Source organism: Pleurodeles waltl, chromosome 2_2, assembly GCF_031143425.1.
Source record: "Pleurodeles waltl isolate 20211129_DDA chromosome 2_2, aPleWal1.hap1.20221129, whole genome shotgun sequence".
Taxonomy (NCBI): domain Eukaryota; kingdom Metazoa; phylum Chordata; class Amphibia; order Caudata; family Salamandridae; genus Pleurodeles; species Pleurodeles waltl.
Genome location: NC_090439.1, coordinates 1,074,777,534 through 1,074,797,403, shown reverse-complemented (window position 1 = coordinate 1,074,797,403; position 19,870 = coordinate 1,074,777,534). Strand labels below are relative to the sequence as shown.

Here is a 19,870-nt window from a genome sequence, read left to right as displayed (position 1 = left end):
GGTGGTTGTATTCACAGACACAAGGCCTTCTTGGCCTTAGCAGTCCTGTCAGTCCCTGTTGTAAACACACAATACAAATGTATATCCCCAGGTGAATACACTTCATTTGAGAGATTACCAAAAGGGCATTTGGACAAAAGCACACCGTGCTAGTGGTTGGATTTACGGTAACAGTACCTCCTGAGATTTGCAGTCCTGTCACCCTCGTACTAGGCACTCAATATGTAAAAAATAAACCACAGATGGGTACACTTCAATTGGGAGTTCACATACAGGAGTATTTGGAGGGGAGGACAATGGGCTGGTGATTAGAGTGACAGTGAAGGTGGCAAAAGGTGGGCAGTGAGCATGCATGACATGGCATTTTGGTGATCTTTTTTGTGTTGTGACTTACCAGACTCCACTCCCCCAGGTATTTCTGTCAAGCCCTCAGGAAGCAGGATAACCAAGACATTCTCCTCCCATTGAATGAGATGTAATGGGGCACTGGGAGGGCCACCGCCAGTCTTCTTGGCCTGCACCTTTCACCTAAGGTTGTTCCACCTCTTACTGATGTCCTCTTTTGCGCAGAAGATGGGGCCTACATCATTGACTCTATCAACTATTCGGTCCCACATTTCCATTTTCCTACTGAGAGTGTGCTGGACTTGTGCTCCAAAAAAATTGTACCTCTACTCTAATGAATTCTTCCAACATGACTTTCAACTCATCCTCTGCAAAACGTGGGTTTTTGGACAGTGATATGGTGCTGTACAGGGAAATAAGAATTGACAGTGGGTAACTAAACTGGGGTAGCGCAAAAGGGTGTGAATGGAGTGAAATGTGTACAGGGTGAGGTATGAGGTGTTGAAAAATAATTTGAAGGGGTGCCTTTTCTATAGAGCTAGATTTTTTATACGCTCTGGCTTCTGTGTCTAACAGTGAAGATGCAGAGGATTGTGGTGCCTGAAGGGGTTTGTTTTATAGTGTTATTTGCAGTTGTGTCCAGTGTGGCAATGTGTGTCAGCTGCGTTGTTTTCAAATCCATCCAATGTGCCATTTTGTATTACTTAGGTGACACTAAACCTTGTGGTTCGGACCGCCATTGTCTGACAGCCATGGGTGCCCGCCACTGTGGCTTTGGGCTTTTAATACAGTCAGTGGTTGGTTGCGAAGCTGTCGGGGGCTGGAGTTCGCACTGCCTATTTCCACGCCTCGACACCGCTGCCGGTCTGCCTTTTTTGGTCAGCGGCCCTACCAACGCAATTCATAATAGGGCAGTCTGAAAGACCGCCAACATGGTGGTCTGGCGATCAAACTTGTAATGAGGGCCTTAGTATTTGTTAGTTGCTGCAGCGCCCACATGTCCTTGAACGTTTACAGGTTCACACGCAAATGAACAAGTTATTTATGATACTGCACTTCCTGACTCAAAATGGTCACTCTGTACCATGCAAGTGTACAACAGGTGAATTTAAAATGTGCATTAAAATAATGAGAGCTAATGAGAGCTATAGCCAACTTTCAAACACAGAAAAGCACCAGTCTAATTGGGAGCCTATTGTGAATGTTAAAAGGCCCAGCGTACAAAAGCCCACCATTTTTTGATGGTCTGTCTGGAGGCCGCCTCACTTGTGCTAGAGGCATGGAGGCTCCATTTTACATGCCTGCAGTGGTGTGCCCCAGGTCATGCTCAGGGTATCTCTTGAGCTGCATTGGTGCCTTCTGCCTCTATTTGTTTATTTGGGATGAGTTGCTTCCCATTGATGGTCTAGGAAACCTCCATGATCCCTCACAAACACCTCCCTTTAAAAGGAATGCAAATATAAAATATACTTTGCTCTGTTCTATTCATGTTATTTTTTTGTTTCCCATAGGAAGGAGAGACCCCACTGCATTTGGCAGCAGCTGTTAAGAAAGACCTGATTCAAATAGAGGAGGAAGACACCAAGATTATCAGGATGCTCATGGAATATGATGCTGACATCTCTTCTGCCACCACTCAGGTAGCATTCCAAAATCTGTTTATAGTGCTATGCTGACTGAGCAATTGCCAGCACTGTTCCTTCCTTGTATGTGAAGTAGTGCGCCAGTCGTGGCAGATGGATCAAACACTGGCAAAGCCAAAAGGTCTGGCATTAGTAAGCTTGAAATGTTTTTATTAAATGTATTAACTTATATATTTTTAAAACATACACACTAGGCATTAACAGGGCTATTTGGAAAGGTACCTTACACTTGTGAGTCATTTATTTCTTTATGCTTAGTTACAAAAACCAATTGTATGAGATACACAAGTCAAATTTATCATTTAAATTACAATAAAAAGTCTTTATAAAAGTCTTGTGTGACAGTTCACTCACTCTCACTGGCAGAGAACCACAATAGACATAAAGTGCATAAGTTGCTATAAAATTAATTTGGGAGATGCTTGATTAAAAATAGATGCTAGGTGCTGGATGTGTGCGGAGTTTGTTACTCTACTCTAGACTGTGCTATCTCTTCTCTTAGTTTAGAAATGGGACATCACGAGTCCAGCGGGCACAAGACAGTTGCATTGATCCAGGTGCATGGGAGGGGACACAAAAGCTTTCCCATCTATTGTTCTGAAGTTTGACTTGACAAATTTCCACAGGGACAGCATGTATAAGGAAGTATGGATGAGGGTATCCTTTGCACCTTGTGGCAGTATCGTAGCCAATGAGATCTAACTGAGCTCCAGCTCAGCTCTTTCTCTCAGGAATTTCCACTTAATCAGCAGATGCCACTGACTACAAATCCAGCAGACACTGCCGCCTGGTACCGATGCTCCTGCTCCACTCTCCACTCTCTGCTGCTCCCCTCCCCCCATTTGGTTGGCCGTTTCTCCCACTTCCCCTATTCACGACACCTCTCTGCCGGAAGGAGTCATGGGGGAGTTACATTGGGGCCTAGGGGTGATGGGAGGTTCCTCTAGGAACTCCCAGGAGGCCAGGACGGGCCACAGGACTAACTACAGCTAGGGCAAGCCAGCCAGCAGGGGGGCCTATGGAGGAAACTGCTTAATCCTCCACAGGTTCCGAACCCCCACACTTTAGGGGGACGGCAGTGTGCAGCATCCGGCAACAGGCACTAGGACACTTGTGAGTTACACAAGTAATGTTACTCTCACACTTTCTGAGTAACTTTAATACTTTGGGTTATGCATAAAATCTGAGTGTAAAGTAACTCCCAAGTGCAAACTTACATGTCTCCACCCTCTGAAACAGCAGATGGAGCCAAATTTACGAGTGTATGTTGCCACTGTAAAAAACGAACAGTAGTATGATCAGCACCACAGATGGCCAGTCATTGGTACAGCAACACATAGACAATACTGGAGATAGGGATTTCAAATAAAACCCAATTGTAAATAATGTTAGATTATGTTAAATATTTAAAGTGAGTAAAGTATAAATAAAATCATTTTATGTTACAAAACATCTAACAATAAAACATTTTTATCTAATTATAAAATAGTAAACTATCTTTTTTGATTTTATAAATAAGTGTACCATTATTTTTTATTAAAATATATCTGCACTACTTATACTCAATTCTGTACATCTCTGAATAATTATTAATATATAACACATAATTAAAAATATATTTCAACTTTAGGTTGGAATTTAACTTTTTCATTTCAACTTCGGAAAAATAATTTGTATACAATGTAATATATTTTTTGATTAAATATTTAATTCAAAGTTAAATGAATATTGCTGCTCCGTTCATTAATTTTGTATTACATTTAAAATAAATATAGAACAAATAATTCACATTAATACTTAACATAACAATATGTTTACATTTGTTTTATCAGGTTTAACAAACATTTTTAATTGTCCTGATCCCTTACCATAGGGACATTTTCACCCCCACTGTGGGGTCTCCCTATGCTAAGGCATAGGGAAAAATACAAAGTTTATTGAGCTAAAAAAACACTAAAAATATTTTTATAATACAGGTGTGAGAAAGTAGCCTCTTTCTAGCCTTGTTACCCCCACTTTTGGCCTGTTTGTGAGTGTATGTCAGGGTGTTTTCACTGTCTCACTGGGATCCTGCTAGCCAGGGCCCAGTGCTCATAGTGAAAACCCTATGTTTTCAGTATGTTTGTTATGTGTCACTGAGACCCTGCTAGCCAGGACCCCAGTGCTCATAAGTTTGTGACCTATATGTATGTGTTCCCTGTGTAATGCCTAACTGTCTCACTGAGGCTCTGCTAACCAGAACCTCAGTGGTTATGCTCTCTCTTTACAAATTGTCACTAACAGGCTAGTGACCAATTTCACCAATTCACATTGGCATACTGGAACACCCTTATAATTCCCTAGTATATGGTACTGAGGTACCCAGGGTATTGGGGTTCCAGGAGATCCCTATGGGCTGCAGCATTTCTTTTGCCACCCATAGGGAGCTCTGACAATTCTTACACAGGCCTGCCACTGCAGCCTGAGTGAAATAACGTCCACGTTATTTCACAGCCATTTACCTCTGCACTTAAGTAACTTATAAGTCACCTATATGTCTAACCTTTACCTGGTAAAGGTTGGGTGCTAAGTTACTTAGTGTGTAGGCACCCTGGCACTAGCCAAGGTGCCCCCACATTGTTCAGGGCAAATTCCCCGGACTTTGTGAGTGCGGGGACACCATTACACGCGTGCACTATACATATGTCACCACATATGTATAGCGTCACAATGGTAACTCCGAACATGGCCATGTAACATGTCTAAGATCATGGAATTGTCACCCCAATGCCATTTTGGCATTGGGGAGACAATTCCATGATCCCCCGAGTCTCTAGCACAGACCCGGGTACTGCCAAACTACCTTTCCCGGGGTTTCACTGCAGCTGCTGCCAACCCCTCAGACAGGTTTCTGCCCTCCTGGGGTCCAGCCAGGCTTGGCCCAGGATGGCAGAACAAAGGACTTCCTCAGAGAGAGGGTGTTACACCCTCTCCCTTTGGAAAAAGGTGTCAGGGCTTGGGAGGAGTAGCCTCCCCCAGCCTCTGGAAATGCTTTGATGGGCACAGATGGTGCCCATCTCTGCATAAGCCAGTCTACACCGGTTCAGGGATCCCCCAGCCCTGCTCTGGCGCGAAACTGGACAAAGGAAAGGGGAGTGACCACTCCCCTGACCTGCACCTCCCCTGGGAGGTGCCCAGAGCTCCTCCAGTGTGCTCCAGACCTCTGCCATCTTGGAAACAGAGGTGCTGCTGGCACACTGGACTGCTCTGAGTGGCCAGTGCCAGCAGGTGACGGTCAGAGACTCCTTCTGATAGGCTCTTACCTCTGTTGCTAGCCTATCCTCCTTCCTAGGTAGCCAAACCTCCTTTTCTGGCTATTTAGGGTCTCTGCTTTGGGGAATTCAGTAGATAACGAATGCAAGAGCTCATCAGAGTTCCACTGCATCTCTCTCTTCACCTTCTGCCAAGGAATCGACCGCTGACTGCTCTGGACGCCTGCAAAAACGACTACTGCAACCTTGAATCGCTGATCCTGCGGCCTTCTAGACTGTTTTCCTGGTGGTGCTTGCTGTGGGGGTAGTCTGCCTCCTCTCTGCACTAGAAGCTCCGAAGAAATCTCCAGTGGGTCGACGGAATCTTCCCCCTGCAACCGCAGGCAACAAAAGACTGCATCACCGGTCCTCTGGGTCCCCTCTCAGCACAACAAGCGTGATCCCTGGAACTCAGCAACTCTGTCCAAGTGACTCCCACAGTCCAGTGACTCTTCAGTCCAAGTTTGGTGGAGGTAAGTCCTTGCCTCCCCACGCTAGACTGCATTGCTGGGTACCGCGTGATTTGCAGCTACTCCGGCTCCTGTGCACTCTTCCAGGATTTCCTTTGTGCACAGCCAAGCCTGGGTCCCTGACACTCTAACCTGCAGTGCACGACCTCCTGAGTTGTCCTCCGGTGTCGTGGGACCTTCTTTTGTGACTTCGGGTGAGCTCCGGTTCACTCTTCTTCGTAGTGCCTGTTCCGGCACTTCTGCGGGTGCTGCTTGCTTCTGAGTGGGCTCCTTGTCTTGCTGGGCGCCCCCTCTGTCTCCTCACGCAATTGGCGACATCCTGGTCCCTCCTGGGCCACAGCAGCATCCAAAAACCCTAACCGTGACCCTTGCAGCTAGCAAGGCTTGTTTGCGGTCTTTCTGTGTGGGAACATCTCTGCAAGCTTCTTCACGACGTGGGACATCCATCCTCCAAAGGGGAAGTTCCTAGTACTCTTCGTTCTTGCAGAATCCACAGCTTCTACCATCCGGTGGCAGCTTCTTTGCACCCTTAGCTGGCATTTCTTGGGCATCTGCCCACTCACGACTTGAGTGTGACTCTTGGACTTGGTCCCCTTGTTCCACAGGTACTCTCGTCTGGAAATCCATCATTGTTGCATTGCTGGTGTTGGTCTTCCTTGCAGAATTCCCCTATCACGACTTCTGTGCTCTCTGGGGAACTTAGGTGCACTTTACACCTACTTTTCAGGGTCTTGGGGTGGGCTATTTTTCTAACCCTCACTGTTTTCTTACAGTCCCAGCGATCCTCTACAAGCTCACATAGGTTTGGGGTCCATACGTTATTCGCATTCCACTTTTGGAGTATATGGTTTGTGTTGCCCCTATACCTATGTGCTCTCATTGCAATCTATTGTGACTGTACATTGCTTGCATTGCTTTCTATTGCTATTACTGCATAATTTTGGTATTGTGTACATATATCTTGTGTATATTTGCTATCCTCATACTGAGGGTACTCACTGAGATACTTTTGGCATATTGTCATAAAAATAAAGTAGCTTTATTTTTAGTATATCTGTGTATTGTGTTTTCTTATGATATTGTGCATATGACACCAGTGGTATAGTAGGAGCTTCACACGTCTCCTAGTTCAGCCTAAGCTGCTCTGCTAAGCTACCTTTTCTATCAGCCTAAGCTGCTAGACACCTCTTCTACACTAATAAGGGATAACTGGACCTGGTACAGAGTGTAAGTACCCCTTGGTACCCACTACAAGCCAGGCCAGCCTCCTACAACAGGTGAATGCAAAGTAACTGTGCATATTTATTTTGAATGTAGAACACAATAAAACATGTTACAGCACAATTAACATAATTTTGAACTATGTATTTCAAATATATAACATTTAAAAAATAATTGTTTTCTGAAGTTCAGATTAAAAATAAATTCACAACCAAAATAAACTGATCACATTTTTTATTTCTCATGAATAAGTAATAACCGTGATGTATAGAATTAATTTAAAGCCACTGGATTATATTTTAATGAAACAAATGTTACATGAATTCATAAATGTAAAAATATTTTCTAATTTATTAATAGATATGTTTCATTTTTAGTTTTTTTAACAGGTAATTATATTTATTCTATTTTAAACTATTTTAAATTATTTAATCTAGTTTGTGATTATTTCATATAAAGGTTTATTTTAAGTCCCTACCTCTATCACTTTCTATGAGAGGGTGCTGCAGTACCAGTAGTTGACCGTGTGTAGTGCTGGATTACTCCAGCTCTGAGCTGGAGTGATTTACTACTGTCTTGGGTTCTTTTATAACTCTCATAACTTTACAAGAGCAGTTTACGAATAGCAATGGGCTGGGTGGGAGCATTTGGCACATTAACCCCTTTCTAAGCCCTCCCTTAGCCTCTCATTACCTATCCCTAAACCCCTCCAACGTAGTAGTAATTATACCTGTTTTTCTAGACACTCCTCGTGGTCCCTTCCTCGTTTACTGCTAAGAAGTAAACTTACATGTGTGAGGATCTCCTCAGACAAATGTGCACGTATGCACAAGAAAATGCGATCAATTTCAGTGAGGAGTGTCAATGGACGAAGTGGACTGACTAAGGGCCTGATTGCGACCTTTGCGGATGGGATACTTCGTCACAAATGTAATGGATATCCCACCAGCGTATTACAAGTTCCATTATATCCTATGGAACTTGTAAAACGGCGGGAGGGATATCCGTCACATTTGTGACGAAGTATCCCATCCGCAAAGGTCATAATGAGGCCCTAATTGTCTGTCCTATATGCATTTGTGTGTGGAGGCAAAATAATAAAGATATTTAACGAGGGCAGATTTGAAGTACATATATATATATATATATGCAAATAAATGTATATGATATATGTATTTGTATTATGATTTTGTTTTTTTTAAAATTGTCAGAGAGTTAAAGCTATCCCTACTTCAGACATTTCAAAAATAATGTATTGGATGCTGCTGTAACTCAGTAAAGGAACAAAACACTTGTTCTAAATGACTTCAGTGTTTAGAGGTGTGTGTGTGTACGTGTGTGCGCGTGCATTCAGTTCAGTTAATATTTATGAAAAACATATGCTTATTCTCTTGTAAAATGCTGTCTAATGTTCTGCTTATATGAAAAAATTTCTGAACTTCTCTTCAAAGTTGCGATTACCGCATTTAACAAAAATCTTTTGATTTATTAATGTTTGGATGGCGAGTGTCTGGCTGAGCTTGTACAAGTGGCATTGGCTTATTCTGGTTGGCAGAACCTGTGTGATAAATTCATAATACCGGTACAAATCATTTCCTTACGAAAATCACTTATTGCACTGCAAGAATAAATCGTACCGCTACATGCCCCTTACACAAATTAAACCTAATTAGAGCAGTGCTTGTAGAAGTGTACTTTTTACAATACTCTTTATTTCTTTCTATAGTAGGGCTAATGTATGTGTTATCCATAAGTCTAGTAGTAAATAATGCTATGGTTGTGAGATCTAGCCTAGCTTGACACTGGCTCAAGACAGAAGTATTCTATTCACCTGTGTTAGAATAAATACTGTTGAGGAGATGGAAAATAAAATATCTCCATATAATATTGGGATAAGACCATATTCCAATGACAATTCCACCACTAGCAAATGTTATCTTGTAGGTTGCCTAAAATGCACTGTAGCCCAATATGAGGTCTTGCACAGTCCGCATGTGCCTTCCTTCCTGTAAAGTACGTGGAGCTACTGGTTCTGTCTTCAACAAATGTAATCCAAAAGTACACTGATTACACCCACCACACCTACTTATGCCTACTATCCCTTCTAGGGTCTAGGCCGCCAGGACTTTCCAGACATCTCTGTCCTGGGCTTTTTTTCAATCTGACTCCAGATGTAACCTATCTCCTTGCAGTCAGCCTTTAGGTCTTGGCCTTCACCTTGTGGTTTTCCTTTGATGGTTCTAGATCAGGGGTTGCTTGGTGGTGTTTGATATGGGATTGTGGAGGGAGTGACCTATTCGGTGCCAGCATCTTTCATGATTTCTTCATGAACAGGGAGCTGGAAGGTCTGTTGCCATGACACCCAGATGCACACAAAATGCAGGGGCGGCTGAGAACAGCAAGCTATTTACAACCTCTGCTCAGAAATTTGCTGGTAGAAAACTGCTTAAACTTGAAGCGTGAAAAAACAAATTATTCTTTTTCTCAATTGGGTGAATGACCAACAACATGAGCGCTATGACCTCTTCTCACTCTATGAAGATGTGCATCCCTGGAGTTATGCTTATTTCAGGTTATTTTTATTAAGATTAAAACAATAAAGACAGATAGAGAGGAAATTATATGGCATAGTGCAGTTTGGTGGGTAGGACAAGGTATGTAAATGAGTTGTTGTATAACATCCCATGTAAGAAAGCTGTGTAGTACATTAGCACATTGTACATGGTCTTTACAGTGGTTGACCACCAGTAGAATATACGGAGTTTACATGGATAAGGAGGGAAGTTTAAATCAATAATATCAGAGAAGGAGGAAAGATGGAGGCAGCAGAAATAGAGAAGTGGGCGGGGTGAGGGATAAGGGGAATAGGAGGGAGGATGAGAGAGAACAAGGGTGGGCATCAGGAGGTTGTGAAGGTGTCACTTATGTAGTGTGTATATTGAATAGAAAAGCAGAGGGAAAAGTAGAATGGTATTGATGAATGATGTGAGCTCGGAAAGAGTAGAGACTTTTTGGTGACACATGGTCAGTAATGTATGAGTCCAGTCCTATCCTGATTTCTTATTTTTTCTTTGATGAGATTTTCATATAGGTGTTTAAAGAATTATCTGCACCTCTGGTAAATTGGGCTCAGTCCCATCAAGTATAGATTGATAAGTTGAGTAGGTTATTCCATTCTGATAGAACAGATTTGAGGCGGGTTGAAACTAGTATGTCTAATAGAAGAATTTCCTCTTCATTTAGAGAGTGGGTTACTTTAGGGAGGAAAGCACCAAGTGCTATTGAACCAAGATCAGGAGACCATTTAGTAAGCAAAATCTGGAGACCTGGTAATTCCAGACCCTAGACCAAAGCTTGTTAGAGAATGTGCAATGGAGGAGCATGTGTTGTAGATCTCCTGTCTCTTTTCTGGAACTCTTGCAGCAATCTGTGCCCCTGAGTCCACATTTGAAGAGTTTGGAGGGGGTCCAATGAGCCATGTATGACTCACTGGACCCCCTCCAAACTCGCTCTGGAGTTTTTCTTAAGTCATAAACCAAAGCAACATATGGCATTGATGGAACTTAAGACAAGCCACAGCAATACCCTCTGCCAGAATTCACACTGGTTAAAACGGACTTGCTTGTGGTCTGAGCACAAATTCTCTCATGGGGCATTCCTTTTAAGATACATAGCCTATAATGTATTTTCTCAGTGATGAGAGCCAAGCATGCAACAAACTAAAACAATGTTGACTTCTGTTTGCACTTTGTGGAATAGAATCCAGGTGACTGGCAGCTAGCAGCTAATTGAAACAGTGGACTACAACTAACTATTAAAGGTATGTTCTATGATCCAGGACAGTCCTTGAGCATCTTGACAAAGTCCCCACTCCTGAGCAAAGAGACCAGCTGGGTAGATGTCTGAAACATTGCTCCTACGTAATGCTGTCTCCATGGTGCTCTATGTATTTCAAAACCATGTTGTTCATTCATGTGGTATTCCTACATCTTGCATCACTACAGGCATAGATGGGACTCTTCCATCTATTGATATGCTTCAATGCACTAGTCAACTAGAGCCTTGCTGCAGCCTGCACCTTAGGAGAAGTTCAGAAGATGATACAGTGTGAAGCCAAGACATCCTTGTGTTCCTAGTCCGGTTTCCAATTTCTTTCATACTTCCTAATAGTCCTTTAGAATTTGAATACCCACAATGTGTAACGTGACCTGAGTCAACTTCCAAGAGTACTTTAATCACTAATACTGGTGATTAGCTTGAGAATGCTGACAAATGGTGTTAGCTTACCATATTACACAAAGAACTACACTACTTTCGTGTAGCTGGAATGCGATTTCCCAGTCCAAATGGAGCTACCTAATCCCTGAATCCAATTATTCATGCACTCTATATCCACACTGGTCTACTGTAGTCACAAGTTTTACTCTCTTTAAATCCAAATGCTGTAGAAGGCATGATAAGTCTATTTGCTAGGTGAAGAAATAGACATTGAAGGTGGCTAGTGACGTGTTGAAGAGTTGGTCCTGCATCTGGTATCTGCATTAACCACATGCTTTATGTTGTGTGACAGGAAGTGTGTCTTAACACAAAATATTGTGCTTTACTCTGGTTTTGATTTGCTTGCTGCCATGATACAATGTTGGTAAAAAAGTTTTTGAGCTTGTTTGACTTTCATGGCTTTTGAATTATGCAACCATTTAGGGCGGTTGGGCAATTGTGAGTATTGAAAATGAGTAGACATTTATTGAACACATGCAAACAAATGAAAACATTGCTTCTGTGAAGAAAACACTTAGGTCCTTATTGCAAGATTGACATAATCTGGTCTGGGTCCCAGGAGGGCTAGAATCTTCAATTCTGACCTGTATCCCTACAACAAACTCTAGCAATCACGTTTCCTCATCAGAATTGGAAATAAAACATTCCAGTGAGCTACAGGGTCCTTCACCACATGGTTTTCCCTGATTCCAGGGAGAAAATTGCAGACATTTTTTGATTGGCCTATACAAGTGGAAAGCATTGGAATATTGGGGGAGGAAGAGGTACCTGGGAGCAGGACGGGCTTCATTCTGTCCAGATGGAGCATTTTTTGCTCTTCATGTGCTGCTGCAGGTGCACTGTTAATTTGCCTGCAGCAATGAGGACAGGTCTGGTGTCTTGGGTTCCAGAATTTGCAGAGCTGGTAATTTCAGACCCGAGGAACAAGTTGTTGTTCTTGTTTGGAAGCTTACGTTGACAAACATGGATAAAAGATATGGAACAGAACTGCTGATGTATAAATTAATGGTTTGGACAAACAACATATATTGCTTCCCAACAAAGCCGGTATTTTGAGGCAGCCAGGGGGTGGTCCTAAATTTGTAGTCAGAGACATGCCACCCCCTGGAAGGAATCACTGACGAAGAAGCGCTCTGTCCACGAGCAGAGAAATTCAAGCATATGGATTTCAAGATCATTCCTTCCGGCTCCACCAAGAGGTTGATTCAGTAGTTTTGGGGGCCCTCATGCTACCTAAGAATGAAATTGCCTAGGGCATGTGCGCCCAGAACCTCTTATCAGCAGGGTCACCTGACCGGTTACAGCTGAGATGGATGGGTGTGGAGTGAGTGTGGAAGCCAACCCTCGTGGAGTGGTTGGTGGAAACACGTCATTTCAGAGACACTAGTATGATTCCAGCCAGAATCTACACACTCGCCCCTTTTTATTAAGTCAAAAATGCCAATGAAGACCAAGAGTAAGGTAAAAATGGGGTGAAGGGACTGCAGGCTGGCGTTCAGAAATCCTAGTCTAGATTCCGGGACACAGCATCTCAAGACCAAACTAAGAATCATCATGGTCTCCAACTCTGATACAATACCAGAGGAATGACATTTATGGGTATTAAAATACAAGACTTACCTGGTGCGAGCAGAGGGGATGCTGTAATTAGGCCATGGCCTGCCCCAACTCCAGCTCAGAATCTGAAGAAGAAATGCCAGTGCTGCATCAGGAGAGAGGAGGTTGGACAAGAAGGCAAACTGACAATAGGGTAACAAACCAGGTAAGCAGAAACAGCAGGTAAGGAACTAGATTACCGAGGGGAGCTGAACAAGAGAGAACATCAAAAGTGACGTGATGGAACAAGCTGAATGTGAACTAAAACCATATAGTGAAGAGTCATGACAACCACTGTTGCCAGACAAAGGAACTATTTATAGGTGGGATTTAAATCTCTGGTTTGCCGCTATTGATGTAGAAGTGTCCGTGATTGTGCTTGTCCTATATTTACTGGGGATGTGCATGTGAGTCTGGGAAACGTAGTTTTATGGGTATGAGTGTGCATTTTCTATTTTCTTGGGTGCCATCACTTCCAATTACTTAGTCTTCTGTATCGTAACGTGTCTTGTGACCTGGCACACCTATGAGCACAGGCCTGATAACTTTCCTGTATTGTTGGTCCTGTCACTGCTTTATAACTAAATGAATCGTATCCTAGGCCAGTGAGCACCAAGGCCTCTTTGGTACCATTGAGCAATCAATAAATACTGCACTGTTTTGGGCTAGACATGGCCAAAGTTGCACAGTATTTTGATTTGCATATTAAGCAGCAGCTGCTCTTCCATTAGGGTGGAGAAGCGTCACCCTCCCCAACCCCCCCCCCCCCCGCCAGCAGCCGCTGCTGACAATCCTTTAACAATTGAAACCATGATAAACCATGTTTATTATTGTTTTGTTTGTTAAAGGGCATGTTATTGGGGATTTCGAGGATATGAGGGAGTTCACTGTGCATTCCCCTCAGTGGGCATGTATGTTTGGCGGGCCGTCTCGGGCTGGGCAAAAACACAGGCGCAGTACTCTCTCTCCAGCCCAACAACACAGTTGCGGGGCTGGAGAGAGCAGGCACAGGCTCCCAGTCTGCCTGGGAGATCCCTGGCTGGGCACTCCTAGCCAATCCTGACGCTGCTGTGAGTAGCGTCAGGATTGGCCGCAGGGCAGGCTGGGAGCCTGTGCCTGCCTGCAGCAGAGGAGACAGAGGAGCAGAGCGGCAGCGTGCAGGTAATTTTTTTTTTATTATTATTATTTTTTATTGCATTTTATTCCCCTCCCACCTCCACCTCCACGTGCTACACCCACCCCGCGTGAGCACAGCGAGCCGCGACTGATAATGAGCCCAGTGGCTGAAGTGGGCTGGATTTATTAGGGAAGATGTTTCAAATCTGTTTTAAGTTTACAGCAGTGCTACTCCATTTTGTTAAAAGATAACCATTTTTGAAGGGCTAATGATGACCTTGAGGTGTCTCTGGCTGAAAGGGAAGAAAGAGGCCTTCTCTGTACCTGCTGTCGGAAAAATCGTAAATGTGTGCAACTGGTTAATAAGCAAATCTGAAGGCTGCTTGGGAGCCAGTATAAACTGTAATTGATGGGGTAATTATGAGGCTTTATGGTGACAAAGATATATTGCTTTTGAGAGGTAACATAAGGGTGTTACCAGCCGAGTTCTAGAGTCTGACCTTCTAATAGAAAGGTACAGACAAGTATTTAATTTACTTGTCTTCCAATCTTTCTTTGTGGCAGACTGAGACATTCTTTGCTATATTTGTCAGTTCATGCTAGCTACATTATCTACACACCAGGCTTGCATACCATTCTGGTGAGAAAATTGCACTTTAAATTAAGTTTAAATTAAACAAAAGCTAAATAATGAGGCTGCTGCAAGGTGCTGACCCGGGTCTGCTGACTCTTTTCAGAAGGGTGGTTGGGCGCCCTCACTGTTTTCACTGATTAATGCCACTTATGCCTCACCATCCTTGATGGCCATTCTCTGTTCCACACACAAACCTCACTCTGGGCCCTAGAAAATCAATCAGCCAGAAACTATCAAGTAGTTGGAGTCCCTGAACACTTTTCCTTGAAACCACAAGTGGTCCTCTGCACTTGAGCCCACTTCAGAAGTGATTTAGCATATCTCTTTCCTGATGTCATTGTGCCTTTTAGGTTAGGTTTGAGGAGGAAGTGCCAGCAGGCCAGGGGTGTTATGACTCCTTGTTTATGCAGGCCTTGATTTGTGGATAAACAAAGTGTTGTAAGTGGCCGCCCTCTCACTCCTTCAGCGTGTGCTCAAACCGAGTTCGCTGCACGACCATACGTCTCACTTTGTGTGTTTATGTAACAAACGCATCCCCACGCAGCACGAAGAGTGAAGGATTTGGCTCCAGCATGTCTTACACAGTTTGCATACTTGTGTAATAGGAGACACTAGGACAGTGCTTATTTTGTAAAAGAATGAGTGCCGGTGCCCAAAGTTCTGCTCAGCACCCCGCGGCCCGTGCTGTAAAATGTCGGTGCTCTGAGTACCAAGGCTGCATAGTCTTGAATCCACCTCATGGCTCTCTAACCTGTACTAGTCACTTCCTGTCTCGTTATCGCCCTATTTCCGGTCCCTCTATCTCCCTTTGTGACCTTCTTCTATTTTTCCTCTTCCTCCTTCATTCCGCTTTGTGTGTTTTTCTTGCTGTTGCTCTCGGGGAACGTCTGATGAGGAAAAATAAGTGCTGATGCCCACAAGTGAGTGGTAGTGGCCCCTCAAACCAAGCCCTGCATTCAGGCCCAGATGGCGCTCTAGTGACGCAAGTGTTTCTGCACAACGCAAAGCGACGGAAACGCTGGTGCTGAGCCACTTTTGTGTGCCAAAGGCTTTTTATGCCGAAAGTTGGCTCCAGTGAAGGTCCAAATGCCACTGTGTTGTGTTCCCGCAAACCCTTTATAAGTTCTACAAGAGGGGTATGGCAAATATTCCTCATATTACACATCAAATAAAGTTGCGTAGAGTAACATGACCTGGCTTTGGGTGGAATCCTAATGTCAAATGAAAACAAGCCCTAATAACCATGGGCATGTGTTGGGGTAGGTGACATGAATCATGTTTTCATATATAATAATATGTTTAATGTTCACAGACATACAACATGTACTCCATAAGTCATCCTTTGACAGTTATATGAATGGTGATTTCACTTGAGGGTTTACCTAGAGTACTAAAACCAGCAAGATAATTGTAACCTTTATTTGTGAAGGACGAAATAATAAATCACTACCTAAGGATCCAACTATAACTTAAATACTTTATAACAGCAACTTGAAAAAGTATGCAGAAAATAAATTGCCTTTTAACTGGACGTCCAGATTGCAAGCAAAATAAATTCATGTTTTTTCAAACTTAATATAAAAGTAAAATTAAAAAACGCAGTCTGTGAACCACTTCTGTCACTGAAGAGAAAGGAACTATTGCTAGGCAAATGTGAACAGGCCTCGGGTGGTCACTTAAAGAGAAATGAGCCAATAAAAAAAGTGGGCTGGCCTTTTGCTCCATACTGTATGCGATGGTGGATTGAAGCAAATGTGAATGACAATTTAACAGACCTATAGAGGAAGCAAACTGTCTAGAAGCCACTTTATACATGAAAATTATGTATGAAGTTTTTTGAAAACCAAGTGTGGTGAGCAATTTTAACCTGTCACAAAGACCAGACCCAATAAACGGTCCCAGGAGTGTGCCCAGCTACGCCTTCCTAAGGGCCTGGGTTGGAGCTGATGCATCAAGGTCACTTACATTTTCCTTCCTACACCACCTTGCACTTAAAGATCTAAAAACTTTCTGCGTTAACAAAATTCCATGGGGATGTTTAGTTTTAATAAAAATGATCCTCTCAGATTTTCTTTTTCTGTTTCTTCTCCAGCGCATGGATGCTTCATAAGAATCAACTTTGGGGCATATTTATACTCTGATTGCGCCGGATTTGCATCATTTTTTTAGGCAAATCCGGTGCAACCCTAACTCCATATTTATATTTTGGGGCTAGACATGTCTAGCGCCAAAATATTGAAGTTAAAGTCATTTTTTGCCTGCGGAAAACTACCTTGAGTCAATGAGATGCAAGGTAGGCGTTCCTGGGCAAAAAATTACTCACAGGCCCTAGGCCTTATTTATCTTCTCGTGCAAAAATGGGGCACGGGAGGTAGGTGGGCCTAAGTTAGCGCCATTATTTAACGCCTGGGTCAAGGCAGGTGTTAGGGGACTTGTGGGCCCATTTCCATGGTGGGAAACCATGGAAAGAGACCACCGGTGCCCTCCCCCGGTCCCAGGGATACCCCCACCCCCACCAGAGAGACAGCGGAGGATGTGAGACCCCATCCCAGGTAAGTAGAGGTAAGTACAGGGAGGTTTTTTGTTTAATTATTTTAAGTGCCGTTGGGGGCGCTGAAATGGGTCCCCCTCCATGGCACAAGGTGCAATGGCCATGCCAGGGGACCTATGTCCCCTGTGCTGGCCACTGGGGTGGTGAGCATGACTCCTGCCTTTTCAAAGGCAGGAGTCATGTGGCATGGTAGGTTTAGTGCCATAAAATGACACTAATCTGGTTAGTGTTCTCTTTTTTTACTCTAACCAGCCTAGCGTCATTTTTTGGTGCTAAATACCCATCTCCCATACCGCCACCCCCACCCGGCTAACGCCAATTATTTTTTACACTAGCCCACCCTTTGCGCCGGATTACACCATTCCATAAATATGGCGCCCGCTGGCGTCCTGGAATGGCACAAGCTGGCACAATACTTTTTGACGCAAACCAGTGTTATATCAGGTTTGCATAAAAAAGTATAAATATAGGCCGTTGTGCCTGCACACAATTCTGCATACAATCCAAAATTATTCCAGCAGAGAACAGAAGTCTGTCTTATATTCACAGTCGTCCAGTTTTAGTTCTATCAAAGCCATAGAATTACAGTCAGGAGGCTGTCAATAAAGGGATTGTTTGCTTCAAGGGGTTTCCAAGTGATGTCAAATAGACATTAAGGGCCTCATTATGAGTTTGGCGAGCGGCGGAGGCTGCCAGGCAAACTTGTTAGGTCAGAAAACCACCAGTTCGGTTTCCTGCCCACTGGCCGTATTATGAGTTTCCCACTGGGCTAGCGAGAAACTACCCACAACATTGACGCCGGCTCATAAGCGAGCTGGTGGCAATGTTGTGGTGCGTCGGGTGCGACAGCACCTGTGGCGCTTTTAACTGTCTGTATTTCAGGCAGTGAAAAGAGCAACGGGGCTGCCCATGGGAGCCCCTGCACTACCCATGCCAAGTTATCCACTGCCCATGCCCCATGGGGCCCCTAGCACCCTGTCTCCGCCAGCCTTTGCAAGGCAGAGGAACCGCCATGCAAAAGCGGACAGACACAGGAGTCGTACTCCCCAGGGCAGCGCTGCTTGCAGCGCTGCCTTGTAGGATTAAGACTGCTGGCATCACCAGGCCGTCGGTCTGCGAAAAAGTGGCGGTGCCGGCGGTCGGACCATAAAGCTTTCGCCACAGTCATAATGTGGCTGTCAGACCGCCGCATTGGCAGCAGTCCGACCGCCACTGCGAATCTGGCAGTCCTAGGACCGCCAGACTCAAAATGAGCGCTTGCGAGTCTCTAATCCTACTGTAGTTACAGTTTGAGGTAATACCAAGAGTGATCAGTCGCCCTAACCCTACTGGACCACTTGGCGTCTTTTGAGATGATAAAGGATATGATAGTACTGAATATCCTAGTTGATTGAGTCAACATCCGGGGAAAGGCTCAGGACCGTTTTAAATCCTTCTTATGCAAGCAGCATCTCAAATTAGGTCATTATTCGCCAGAGCCTATAACTTTAAACTGTTACCTCTCCTCTTGAACTAATATTTGATGCCTATAACTCATCTGAGCCAGGAAAGGGGCTTTGATGTCAGAAGTATGCTGGTGATACTTGTTTTCCGGTTCACCTGAGCAATAAATCAATAGAGACAGCCTTACTGATTCTTTTCTGCAAATCACTGGATGAAGTGCTGAATCACTGAAACTGTGAGAGGAGTTTGTGATTCATGCTACTGCTTTTTGCAGTGTCCTGCTTCCATAAGGCTGCCTGGCACAGCATTGCGCTTATATTGGGGTGACCAGGCGTACTGGATTTGCCAGGACAGTCCCGTTTTTTCAGAAAATTTGGCTCATATCCAGGTTTTAAGAGAGGGTCGACTGAAAACTGAGGGAGGCATGTTTTTTTATGTTCCAAAGCAGGAATCGTTAGCAGCTACTCTCAGAAAAGCAATTTAATTAACAGGTGTGATAATGGGTTTAAAAATTGCACTTTATTTATTTCCTCAGTGCCCTGTCTGTTATTCTAGGTTGAGGCGCACTGTCATTCTGTGCCCCCTGGATGCCGAAAAATTTGAACCCTTCTTGTATTTTAGTGAAATGTCTTGGTTTTTGTTTTTTATATCTAGCTTATGTGTTTCACCTTTTCACTTTCCTTTCTAGCCTGATGTCTGTGTTTTTCTTGATGGTCTTCTGACCATATATTTGCTGAGTTGGCAGCGGTTTCCTTTATTTCCTTCTTCTGAATGTCTCTTGTGTCCTTGTTCTGAATTCCTGAGTTTATCCACCAGGAAGGGCATAACTTGTTCTAGTGCCTATTGAGGACATTTTTTAATTCCTTGTGCCAGTGCCTGTTGGGTAGAGACTGCCCTTGATTCCTGTATTCCTATTCTTTATTACTGAAGCCCTGTCAATAATTCCTGTCTTGTTTCTCTCTTTGTCTGAGCGTTGTCTTGTTTGTCCTATATTCTGGCTGTTCTTTCCACTCTGGTTTTCTGTTCCATTTCAAATTCAATCCACTGTCTGTTGCAGTCCATATCTGTTTACAGTGTGACCTCTGGCTTGGTCTCCATTCCAGTCAGGTGAGGGAAAGACTTCTGGTGTCGCCCCCAGGATCTTTCAAGTCTTACCTGCCTCAATGTTGTTGTCAGTCTCAGTCCACCTTGCACTGAGTACAACACTCTCTACACAGCTAGCCCCACTATAACTTGGTTGCATGACTTTTGTTAAGAGCAATCTGCTGGTGTCAGTCCAAGGG

General features: G+C 43.8%; 1 protein-coding gene across 3 annotated transcripts in view; it reads left to right on the top strand.

The window, feature by feature from the left end:
- LOC138282863 (serine/threonine-protein phosphatase 6 regulatory ankyrin repeat subunit B-like) overlaps window positions 1-19,870 on the top strand; it is a 366,276-nt gene that overhangs the window by 223,421 nt on the left and 122,985 nt on the right. For all 3 annotated transcript variants that reach the window (XM_069220832.1, XM_069220833.1, XM_069220834.1), the window contains one exon: window positions 1,857-1,985. In XM_069220832.1, the coding sequence (XP_069076933.1) occupies window positions 1,857-1,985 (129 nt within the window). The remainder of the gene's footprint in view (window positions 1-1,856; window positions 1,986-19,870) is intronic.